The sequence below is a fragment of the Anser anser genome (genome assembly GCF_964211835.1).
Source record: "Anser anser genome assembly, chromosome: 2".
NCBI lineage: Eukaryota > Metazoa > Chordata > Aves > Anseriformes > Anatidae > Anser > Anser anser.
Genome location: NC_139721.1, coordinates 133,423,411 through 133,436,465, shown reverse-complemented (window position 1 = coordinate 133,436,465; position 13,055 = coordinate 133,423,411). Strand labels below are relative to the sequence as shown.

The 13,055-nt window shown below is 38.4% G+C and overlaps 1 protein-coding gene across 1 annotated transcript in view; it reads left to right on the top strand.

Moving 5' to 3' along the window:
- The window catches only part of SCIN (scinderin), a 52,886-nt gene that overhangs the window by 32,723 nt on the left and 7,108 nt on the right, over positions 1-13,055 (top strand). Inside the window, exons 5-10 of the mRNA XM_083824316.1 lie at positions 1,713-1,805; positions 4,642-4,774; positions 6,633-6,721; positions 6,934-7,149; positions 8,627-8,748; positions 8,954-9,044. Coding sequence (XP_083680442.1) covers positions 1,713-1,805; positions 4,642-4,774; positions 6,633-6,721; positions 6,934-7,149; positions 8,627-8,748; positions 8,954-9,044 — 744 coding nt within the window. The remainder of the gene's footprint in view (positions 1-1,712; positions 1,806-4,641; positions 4,775-6,632; positions 6,722-6,933; positions 7,150-8,626; positions 8,749-8,953; positions 9,045-13,055) is intronic.

Genomic DNA, 13,055 nt, shown 5'->3' with positions numbered 1-13,055 from the left:
ACCCATGTCAGGAATCACAACTTGTGTGCGAGTGGGATTTCTGTATTTGCTGGAAGTACCTAATTAAGCAGAAAAAAATAGTGAGTATGGAGTTGGAGGTTTTATTAAAGGGTAAGGTCTCTTACCCTTTTAATAGCCACTGAAAGTCAAATGTTATGAAAACCTCAAGCTATTCAATATGTGTTCAGGTAAAGAAGTGTGCCTGTTCCTTGGTAATTTTCTGACCCGTGCGTTACAAAGCCAGCATTATTCTTGGTGCTCTGCAGCTAGTGTGTAGGCTCCTGTTCAGTTTGCAAACCTAGGAAGGGAAACATTTTCAGAAAACTTGTGACAATATGCCACATACGCACATTCTCTTTTAATCGGTCATTCACCAGTGTTGTGGAACTCTGCTATGAAAGTATAGCCCTGCTTGGCCTATATAGTAATAGAACCACAGCCATGTAGTGTCAGTTCAGGAAATACTGACTGATAGATACTGAAGAGCTACTGGTAACACCTTAGGCTTTCAGGGCATTACTTTTTGTCTTCAGTGAGTCACAAGTAAAATATTAAACTGGAGCAACCACACTTACTAAGGCCATGTATTTTACTTTTCCAGGTCAGAAAATTCCACAAATGACAGATTTATATTCAACATATACGCTACAGTTTTCTTTGAAATTTCTTGCAGCTATATGCTTTGTCAGCCTTTCCTATTATCAAATATTTACAATGTTTTTGCACATGACTTCATGTTATATGCAAATCCCTAGAAAGGCTATTCTGCCACTTGTACTTGATGTTAATATACTGTTACTCAGACATCTTAACCACTACTACCTTCATTTCAGGACATAACTCCATAGAAATCCATAAAATTCTGTGTGCAACAGAATTGGATCTGGTCATATATCAGTCAGTATGGAGAGGTCTTGCCATTAATAATGAGTTACTAGGATTTAATAATGACTACCTGACTATTACATATTCTTGATGAACCTCTGTAAATTTCTTCTAGTAATAGTTACTATAAGGTTATGCATGGTGTAACACTACTATGATGTAAAAACTACCACAGTGTTAAAATTGATAATCTGGTTATGGAGCGAGAAAATGTTTTTTTCACTCCATGATTTTTTTCCTAAGAATTCAGCTAATTTTTCCCCTTGAAAATGAGATTAAGAATCTGTAAATGTAAAGATTTTCGAACTCATAATTTGATATCTTATAAGAAACTGAACTGATTTTTAAAATAACTTCAACTCATGTATTTCACTTTGCTTTAATTTTATTCTCAAACATTTCATGAGCAATGTCATTCCAAAAAGCGTGAGACCTGCTTACCAACACTGTAGAAGTCATTGGGAGGAAAAGGGGAAGACAGACATATAAACAAACACATAGAGTAGTAGGAGCAGATAAATCTCTCGTGTGTGTGTGTGTGTCTTTCCATCCTTTGAAGCTTTAAGTAATATACCATTTCCTGTCCTAGCCTATACAAGACCAGCAAGTTGGCTTGCAGGAAAGACAACATGTAGATCTAATGCTACTAAAGATCTGACACAGTTATTTGCAAAGAAGTCATCCATGAGTTTGGATTTAGATTGGAATAAGTATAAAGATAATCACAACTAACTGATTACTGGGATAACACATTACAGTTTCGGGGTATTTATGCTGCAGAACCTACAATCTCTCTACATTGATTTTATTATTTTCTTGTTGTACAGGTTTTAGGGGCAAAGCCAGAGCTTCCTGAATGTGGTGATGATGATGATGAGATGGCTGATATTACAAATAGGAGAAGTGCTAAACTATATATGGTAAGTAAATTTATTTTTTGTGTTAGGTGCACTCAATGGTATTCATGCATGTAATACCTTCATATATGGAGTTCTGGCTTCAGTTACAGGACTGCAGTTGTGTTGGCTGATTTACATCCAATGGACAAGATTCTCAAAGGATGTCAAGATAGCCCAGAGGAGCTGAGGAAAAAATATTGATTACAGTCCTGTTTACTCAGGAAACAAATTAAGCATGGCCTATGAACCATTCGGTGCAGGTCAAAGAAGAGTTAATTGGTCTTAAATCAATCTACATTTCCAGTCTTTTTGATTTTAAAAGAGATAGTTGTAGTAGACCTATATGATTTACTTACTCTTAGCAGAGTTTGAGAGATGTACAGTTATGTTATATTTTTCTAAGTAAAATCCAATAGAATTTAAACACAAAAGGCCTTTCTTTTGTGATGCCTGTTTTCTTCTTCCTCACCTTCAATGGCTTAGCGCTAACTGGGACAGTGCCAATATCAGAAAAATTAACCATAAACGGAATGGATAACAATTTTACTCCATTTTATCAGTAGGAATTTTATGATTACACTTAGCAAAGTTGTTTTTTCCTTGCATTAAAGTAGGCATACTGTTCTTGCCCAGAAGAGGCATGGAATTTATCCTTCAAGCTAACAGTACAGCATCTTACTTATATGCAAGTCTATACAACTACTTATTTTTGTCTAAGTATTAGAGATGGGGAAGTAGTTAAAAGTTATTGGCATTCTATTTGAAAGGATGTGTGAATAGCTTCTCCTTTCCAAAGATGGTCAAATTATTTACATATCTCTTTAATTTGAACAAATAAAACTGATAACAGTTTAAATAAATTATTGAGAAGCATTGTGATACTCATGGAACACATTATTCAACAAATAGTCTGTGATTCACTTTAATAGACAACTTACTCTAAAGCATTTTCTTCATTACCAGTGTCAAAGCAGAGCCAGGTTTTTGTATTTGATCATTTCCACGCTCACCCCAACTCCCTAAAAAAAACCTGTTTTGAAGTTAAAACGTGTAGACACTCCATTTAATTGCAAAAAGCCACAGAACTGAAACAACAAACTTTTTCCAGCTCTGTATTTTCTCTTTTTCTTTCATAGCTCCCTCCTTTCTTTCATATTCTCTTACTTGAGAAAAGAAGTGTGAAAGTGTTTGGAAAAGAGGGTTGTTTTTAATGAAATCTAGAAAATACTCTACTATTCTTCCCCACCAAAAAAAAAAAAAAGGTTATTTTATCCTGAAGACTGCAAGGTTAGTTTTTTTTTTTTTTTTACAAGTTCCTAATAGCATTGAGATCCGGGCCTTTCTCTTCAGCATTTTGCACTTTTGCTCATGCAATGAGGTCATCTTGTGTGACATAGCAGAATCTTTTACTGACACACACTACTTTCTTTCCTTTCCCATAATCATGTAACAAGGAGAAAAGTTTGGGCCATGTGCAGCAACACCAACAGCACTACATGCTGCTGGACCCCTGTGTATGTGACATTCAAGGTGCTGTGTCCACAGCAGCTCTGGTGCTGCTGTGAAGTGTGAGAAAGGGTGAATCACTCCATCTGCAGAGTCTGCATCCCACAGACTGCAGCAGGATGGAGCCATCTTTCTCCCTGCTTCTTACATGATCCTTACCCTACCTGTATGCATGGCTGGGGTTTACAAGAGTCCTATTCCAGATGATCCATGTTACAAGTCCATTTTTAGTGATCAGTTCCCATTAATCACAGGGCACAAACCTAAGGACAATTCCATTCTTGCCAAAAAATCTAGCATGTATTTCTCACCTTTATAGTAGAGGTTTTGGCTTAAAAAAAAAAAAAGGAGAGGAGGGGAAGAAAAAGGAACCCTGCATGTATGATCAGGACCATTGTTATAAGATAGTACTTGAGAAGCAAAGGCTACAGTAGAGTGTTTACACTGAATTTTGGATCCCACGAACTCTCATAAAATTCAGTGAATATCTAAGAAATTCTAAGTATATGGGTCCTGCTAACAGATCTCGGTTAACCAAATTCAAAAGTGATGCGATATAAAAGTGAGTGTCAAAGTCAGAAGACGGGTCTACAGTGAGCCCTCAAAGTAGGCAAAATTATTTTTATTTGTGGTATTCAATGGTAGTTTCCATAATATGCAATAGAAGATATAATGGTGTATTTAAAGTGAATATTTAGTTATGAAAAGAACTAAGGACTGACAGGCAGAAACCACAAGAGTAATAAATCCTTTTGCTGGTCTTTTTAGCCTTGTAGGAGTGCATTCTAGAAGTTTATAAAGGTCTGTATCAATTTACAGAGGTTACAAAGCAGATTTTGCAACAGATCCTATCACAGCTTTCTATTAAAGAACTGTAGGGTATAAATGTAGATATTTAATTTGTCAAGATCAGTGTAGGATTATTTTATCATAGTTTCAAATGCTCTCATTCAGCATGTACGTGTACCATTGGCTTCAGTGAGGGTTGCTTAGTAGCAGAGGATGACATCTAGGGCCTCCGCCAGTTCAGCAGAGCATGAAGGTTGGGCTGACGAAAGTATGTGTTTTTAACTGTGAGCTGTTCATCGAATAAGCAGTCGAATTGAGAGTGGAAACGAAACTTGATTTACTTTGAAAAGCTGAGACAAGGATCACTAAAATTAACACTACCTCTCCCTCTACTGGACGTAAAATGAAATGAAACTAAAACTCATTAATTGCTTACCTTCCAGCAGGATACCAACGTCATACATAGGAAGGGTAATTGATTTTTATAGTAATTTGGGGAGTGGAAATTAGTTTGATTATCAAAACCAGAGTTGATCTAAGTTTGTAATTTTTACTTCCTTAGGTGTCAGATGCAAGTGGATCCATGAAGGTGTCAGTGGTAGCAGAGGAAAACCCCTTCTCTATGGCTATGCTTTTGTCTCAGGAGTGCTTCATTTTGGACAACGGTGCTGCAAGGAAGATCTTTGTGTGGAAAGGTAAGAGATCACTTGTGTCGCAAATGCAGAAGGAACACCGACAGCTCTAAGGAGTACACACAACACCCACTGAACACTAGCAAGAATTTAATACTAGCTGGACACAGTACCCTGCACGCAGTTCTTCCTTGGCGTGGTCAATGGATAAGGATGTGAGTAAGGGCTTTGAGTCTGAGTCCTGTCTAAGGATCCTGGCTATTTTTAAGGCATCTGTAAGCCTGGGTGCTTAAATGCTTATCTAAGTGGCAACTACAAATCAAACATAAATAATCTATAATTCTATAATAGTCCTGCAATTTTTGTATATTGCCATCAAATCTCTATCTTCGATGAGAAAAATATGTGCATTGAAAGTTTGATAACAGGTATTTCCATACTTTGTTTCCTGGAGGTGTGAAATTGAAAGATGAGTAAGAAGTACAATCTTCATGTCCCAGAGATCAACTAAAAGCATAAGCTTACAAATACTTTGATGCTTCTTTCTTCCTTGTGAATGGTTCTCTATGGTATCATCAATGCTTGTAGGACTGTCTGCAATTTTTCTGATTGACCATTTTCCCAGAAGGGAACTGAGGAATTAGGTCTGGACACCCTTTACCTGGTGCTGCCATTGCATCCAGCATTGAGTATCTCCCCTTTTTTGTCTGAGGCAGTGTATTAATTATTGTTTGGCATTTGCTTTTCTTTTTACCATGTGCGTTGTAAAGCATTGTAAACATTTTGCTTTAATACTTCATTTGCAGTTAGGAATGTGTCCTTTAAAACAGAGCATTTTGCGTGCATTGTGTTCATATAACCTAAGTTCTACATGAGCCCCTAATTCCTGGTTTTCCCTATTCACCTGACAGCTCCTAGAATAACCAACCCAATAGGATCAGACATCTTATATACAATGTAGGTCTTATGAATGCAGCCCTACATGCTCCTTTGTGCATCCTCGCTTTGCTACTGTTGGTAATGATAATATGTCAAAAAAACAAAACAAAAAAAGAACAACACTACATTAATCTGTGAGTCTCACCCTTGCACTGAGGGGCTGTAGTTATCATCGCTACTGGAAATCTTCACAGAATCATAGAATGGTTTGAGCTGGAAGGGACCTTAAAGATCATCTAGGTCCAACCTTCCTGCCATGGACAGGGACACCTTGCATTAGACCAGGTTACTCAAAACCGCAGGTTGCTCAAATATTCAGACCACTAAGCTGAGGAGTGCGAAACACTTTGCTAATAGTTTCGTTCAGAATTTAATACAATATATAGCTTATCAGAGCATCTTTGTAGTCTACAAAGATGTACCTCTTAGTCTAAGAGGTCTTTGAAGTATAGTCATTGATAGCCATCCGGGTCACAGAACAGATACAAAAAAAGCCATCCTACAGACGCTTTCAGAGATGTCTAATACTGAACAAGGCTGAGGAAGGAGCAATGGGTAGGAAAGGGTGGTGGTAAATTGCACAGCATAGCCAGATTAAAAAGGCTTTTTACTCATTTACTCAGTCTGTAGAACAGTGGTGGTACCCAATGAGGGGAAGGCAGTTCTGGACAGCACCTTCATTTAACACATTGGAACCCAGAAAGGGACAATTCAGAGAAAGGAAACAGGTTGTTATTGTTGGATGCATACAACTTTTTTTTTTTTTCCAGTTACTTTAACTGTTTTCAAAACCACTAAGGTACTGTTTCGACCATTCAGCTTTGTGTGAATGTTATTACTCATGCTATGTCCAGCATTTGTGTTTGTTCAAGACAGGCATTGGCAAGGCTGAAGAGAACCTGGCTCAAGGACATCTTATTTTTGCAGGATCTGTGAGCTCATTGCCCTTTCTCATGTATTGTTATCCTTCTGTTTTAACCAGGCAAAGATGCTAACCCACAAGAGAGAAAGGCTGCCATGAAGAATGCTGAAGCATTCATACAGCAGATGAATTATCCTGCTAACACACAGGTGAGATCTATTTATGAGATGATACCAACAGAGAATGAACTCTGTTAAGGGCTTTGTTTTTAAATAAAAAAAAAATAAAAAATAAAAAAAATTAAGGGCATGTAAGACCATAAGGGCAGTGTTTCACTTACAAATAATTCAAAAAAGTTTTTGTTCGAGTAGCCATGTCAGTTTTGTTTTCCTTCCATCCCATGTTTCTTATTTCATTTCAGATTCAAGTGCTTCCAGAAGGAGGTGAAACGCCAATTTTCAAACAATTTTTCAAAGACTGGAAGGATAAAGATGAAAGTGATGGCTTTGGCAAAGTATATGTCACAGAGAGAGTGGCTAAAATTGAGCAGATTGAATTTGATGCTACCAAGTTACATGACTCTCCACAAATGGCTGCCCAACATAACATGGTAGATGATGGTTCAGGGAAAGTAGAGGTAATTTTTGTGTTGTAATTAACAAACATGCAGTTTGCATTGACCCAATTTCTTCGGTTACTTGTATCAGGCTAAACTGCTACTAAATGTTTTGCCATTTAAACTGTGGTGTAGAGTAAAACTACATTAATGGCAATGTTATTCCTGCCATCAGAAAAAGTATTTTGAAGTGGAAAGTGAATCTCTATGTCAGCTGTATGCTGACATGTCATGTTATTTTGATACTCATGAAAGACATTGTAGCAGTCATCAGCAAAAATCAAAGAGAAGAAATGTCTTCCCTTTCACAGAATACCTTTTAAAGAAATATTTTAAATATGATTGTTGTCCTAAAGGAATACTTCTAGCCCACATCAGCTTGAAATCTGGAAGGGGAAGACTTTCCCTTGGAGTCAGAAATTCAATCCGTTTCTTTACATACATCTTCATGTATCTGTCCTATCTGCTTCTTTGTCCCTAGTGGGTCTCTCAGGTAGCCTGGATTTGAAGAGAATATGATGGCTTTAGAGTCCTTCTAAATATACCCATATCCCATTTGAATCTCTTCAGATTAGTCTTTCACATTATTGAAGTTAATATCTTTGGACTACACAGGCTTTGTTTGGCATTTACGAGCACTAGGACAAGAGGAACTGGCCTCAAGTTGTGCCAGGGGAGGTGTAGGTTGGATATCAGGAAAAATTTCTGAAAGGGTTGTAAGTCTGCTCAGGGAAGTAGTTAAGTTATCATCCTTGGAGGTATTAAAAAAAATGTGTAGATGTGGTGCTTAGGGATATCATTTGGTGGTAGACTTGGCAGTGCTGGGTTAACAGTTGGCCATGATGATCTTAGAGGTCTTTTCCAACCTAAATGAGTCTGTGATTGCACCAACACAGCCTATGTTGGGATTCTGGAAGTAAGAGGAGGGATAAATACCTACAGTCTCATTGGTATATTTTCCGAGTTTCAGACCTCATACTTGGGATGGTGCATAGACTTGAGACACAGCATCTAGGTCTGAAGCATTTTTTGCCATATAGTTTTAGAAGTATGTTTTTGGAGGTCAGTCATTAACTGAATTGAGCTTTAGTGAATCAAATAGGAAGAAATCTGCAAAACTGTATGTTATTTAACTACAATGTACCTCTCCCAAATAGCATGATAGTTCTATTATGAACCATAATATTGTGCCATTCATGTCACATTATCATCTTAAGACATTAAAAAAGTTCAACATAGCATTATGTTGATAGAGTGATATTAAAGAAAGCATCAGGACAAAGAAAAGTGCACTGCAATGGCTTGTTGGTGATCGCTATTCATTTATTCAGTGCACGTAGGGTACAAAGATCTGCTTCAAAGAAGAATCTTTCCTGGCTTTATAACGTAACAATTGGGTACATAAGCAAAAGTTGCTTAAGGGATGATACAGTAAATTTCTCCTTAAAGTGTCTCAGGATGAAGTTCAGCATTTGCCAATGATTTCTGTGTTTCCCAGATCTGGCGTGTGGAAAGCAGCGGCAGAGTTCCTGTGGAACCCGAGACATATGGACAATTCTATGGTGGTGACTGCTACATTGTCCTCTACACTTATCCTAAAGGGCAGATCATCTACACATGGTATGTTTGGTCAGCTTTGCACAGACCTCTAGCATGTGGATATTATTTTATGCTAACTTTTTGTCCTGCTCAGAAGAGTAGAACCACATGTAAATACAAGGTTATTTACTATGTATTTGTCATGCAGTATAAACTCTGGATCATTTTGAAACTGGACTTAACTATTGTTGTGTTGTTTGTTTGTTTTTTACCATATCTTCCTCAGGCAAGGAGCCAATGCTACAAAAGATGAACTGACAGCATCTGCATTTCTGACTGTTCAGCTTGATCGCTTATTGAATGGTCAGGCTGTGCAGGTTAGTGTCTTTCAGATGAAATTCAACAGAGCATGCAATATAGTTGAAGAAACAATGAAAATTGAAAGGAAGATATAGTGTTGGAAGACTGGGAATATCAACTGCTCATAGTGACTCCTTCTGTGCATGTGTATTTTCTGTGTAGTAAGATGTTTAACTTTCTTTCATCCGTGAGTAAACTACCTGAACTTACGTTTACAACAGCTTAATGGCATGAAGGTTAACCATGAAGCCCTGTAAACTTACCTCCCAGCTCACCCTGCAGGAAATTGTGCATGTGGCCATACTCTCAGATTTTCTTAGAAAATGGTATCCGGTCTTTAACCACTTGTTATTAGTTAGCTTAGTTGCAGAAGATGGATGTATCTGCTTAGTTAAAAAGCGAACAAGCAAGTTTGTGTTCACACAGTCTTCTTGTCATCTACTCCTTTCTACAGATAAAACCAAACTGCCAGTTACTTGAGTTCATTTCAAAATAATCTAGTTTTTCAAAGTTTTGCCTTTTCTTCATACAACTAACACTATTTGCTCCTCGTATTTATCTTAAAATATCTTTCTTACTTGTTGGCATTAATCTGTGAAAATGATAGAGTTACTTTGCAGAGCACTATATAGCCTTAAACTAGGTCATTCTATATTTCGTTAGCTATGATTATTAAAAATCTTCACATATTAAGTCAGAGTAACTTCCAGGTGCATTTTAGGATTCACCTAACTTGGTAGCCTTTCCTCTTTGGAAGACTTGTCCAAGCTTTTCTCCAATTAATAACAAGCCCCTCATGAATGTTTTTTTCATATCTCTTAGTTTTCCCACTTGCTGCAGTAGAGATTGTTTGATGTCAGAAAGAAAAGGAAAAAAAAAAACATAAAGTCAAGGAACTTTCTCCTTTTCACTGAAACAGAGTTGTATACATACAATTTGGATAACTGACTGAACGTCAGTGTCTACAGAAGTCTGTATCAAGCTAAAGCACAGTGTTCCTTTTTTCCTTTTAAGTCAGTGGAGGTTCCCCGTTTGAATTATCTCTTTTGAATGTAGAGAACAGAGATATAACACAACCTAAAACTGCCTTTTATTTCCTTCAACTTTCACTGACTGAAAATTAGGTTTTAGTCCTGCCTGGTTTTACAGACTGTGTACATGGCCTGTGGAGACTGAAGGATAAGATCCTCCTAGGGCAACCCACTTTGAAGCAGGTGTTTGACAGAGAATAGCCACGTGTGCCTCTCTGTCTCCTTTTGATTATACAGGAAGCTGCAATGTTTAGCCTAGACAAGACACCTGACTTACAGAGGGCAAAAACTGGGAGAAGTGAAAGCCACATGAAAAGCCAGAGCAGGGGAACCAGCCAGAACTATGTCACAGGGTCTGGCCTGACCCAGCTGTTGTGAGGAACATACCTTGGATTTTCCCATCCCATAGTGCCTTAAGCTCTACACTTGCAGAAAGGGTCTGTGCACTGGCTCTGAGGAGACCTTATAGTGGCCTTCCAGTACCTAAAGGGACCTACAACAGAGCAGGAAAGAGACTCTTTGTCAGGGAGTGTAGTGATAGGACAAGGGGTAATGGTTTTAAACTAAAAGAGGGGAGATTTAGATTATATATTATGAAGAAATTATTTACTATGAGAGTGTTGAGGCCGTGGAACAGGTTGCCCAGAGAAGCTGTGGATGCCCCATCCCTGGAGGTGTTCAAGGCCAGGTTGGATGGGGCTTTGGGCAACCTGGTCTGGTGGGAGGTGTCCCTGCCCATGGCAGGGTGGTCTAGGAGGTCTTTAAAGTCCCTTCCAACCCAACCCATTCTATGATTCTATGTTTCTATGACATCGTCAGGTAAAAGACGTGAGATAAGCTAGTCCTAGCATGACTAGGATGTATGCTCTCCTCTCCTCCCTAGTGAGGAGGCATGTGTAGGGGAAGAGGTGGGAGGCCTCCTGTTTTCACACACAGGCTCAAGCAGAAAGATGACTAAGGACAAGCAGGGATTTTCTAGGCACTAGAAGGTAATTCTGTGCTTCCCATTCCTTAATTACCAAAGTAAGGGCTTCTCACACCCACCAAGGTGCAGTTAATTTAGATAGCAGATGATACTTTTAGCTATTAATCAGTTATGATTTATGATTGAAATTACATTAAGGAAAGATTAAAAGATTCCCAGTTAATTATTCCTTGAAATATTCTTAACATATGATCTATCTTTAGACGGAGTTCAGCACAATATGGTCCTTCCCCATACCCATGACCAATACTAACACTAGAGAATTACTACAGCAAAAATAACATTACTACCAGCAGCTGCAATAATAATAAGCTGTATTATGAAAGCTGAAGGACGTCCACCTCACTGCAGTGGACATGATACTTAAAAATGTTTTTTTAGCCTGCAGTGAATTTAAGAATGTGTGTGTGTGTGTGTGTGTGTAAATACATATATATATATGTGTGTGTGGATTTGTATGCATATACGTGCCTACCTATAATATATTACCTATACTTAATATCTGTATAAGCATTATTTGAAAGGTTTAAAGTATTCTATTTTTGCTCACTAGGTGGCACTACAGTATAAATTACTATTAAAAGGCCGTGACAAAATTTGTTTTGCAGGAACACGTTTCCCTCAGCATTTTTCTTTCCTTTTTTATTTTTTTATTTTTTATTTTTTCCCTTCATTTGTAGAAATCCTGCCACAATTTCGCAGCTTGGAACCCACAAATATACATATTCTGGGGCATCCTTATCAGGCAGTGTTACCAGTCTGACCAGCTGCGTGCTAGCTAGAAGCACTGCTTTTACTGCCCACGACCACCTGCTAGGCTGGAGCAGCCCTTCCTTCTTCAGCTCCTTTGCTTCCCACTGCCTCCAGCCTCACCAGGCAGTGCTCAAGGGCTGGCACTGGTGCTCTCCACTTCTCCTCTGCTGGCTATGCAGCACGCCTTTCTCCTTTCTTTCCTTCCTGGGGGTGATCCCCAGGAGCAGCTACAGAAAGGTGGGGACCTGCAGCCCTCCGGGTGGAAGGGGCCACGGGGACCCCTGTTGAGCAGGCATTGGGCGGGAAGTGAGGGCTCAGTGACTCAGCTGCCCACACCCTGGGCTCTGCTATCTCCAGCTGAATACAGCAGCATCCTCAGCGGGCTGGCATTGCCACATCCTCTGGGTATTTTGCTCAGAAAGCAGAGCCAGTACAGCTCCGCCCTGCACTGGTGCCTTCCTAGAAAACAGTTTCCATTTATTTCCTTTTCTTTTTCTCCCCAGCTTTTCTCTTCTGTCATCCTCCCTTTTGCCTTCATCTTGTGGGAGATGCAAGTCACTTTTTTCATGTATAACGCTAGGGGAATTTGGATAGGAAATCTGTATGTGGTGTAGCTTTTCACTGTCACTTTTTTGTTTCTTTCAGTGGGAAAAATAAAGGATACTGTCATAAAGAAAGAATAAACAGTTGTATACAAATAACTTTTATAGCACATTTAACCTAAAAATAGCAGTTCTACATAGCTCAATGTTCTTTGAGATTGCAGTAATGTCTTTTGTATCTGTAATGGAAGCTCCTTTTTGTCATCTATGTTATCCTCTGCAAGATAGATTTATGTTCATCTTTTCCATTCTATTACAGATAAATACACATAGAAATAAAGAAAGGATGAATAACCAACCTCTTCTGCTTAAGTACACAGCCCCTAAACTTCCAAGCTATTTTAATGGGAATTAATGGCACTATGAAACTCTATGAAATGACAGTTCTTTTGAAAAAGTGTAATTTTCTTATTGCAGTAGATAGCAGCCATTTTAATCAGCTAGACATTATGTTAGAAGTTTGAATCCTGTCTGTGTGTTAGCATGATTGACAAAAAATCTCACAAATACTATAACTTTACTGTGTCTGGAACTATATTTTTAGAGCTTCTCAGTTTGCCACTTCTCATTCTTGCTAACATTCTTAGCTTTATTGGCTAAATTCCCCTATGCAACTCAACAAAGACTAAAAATAATTACCTGTGTCCTTATGTTTCT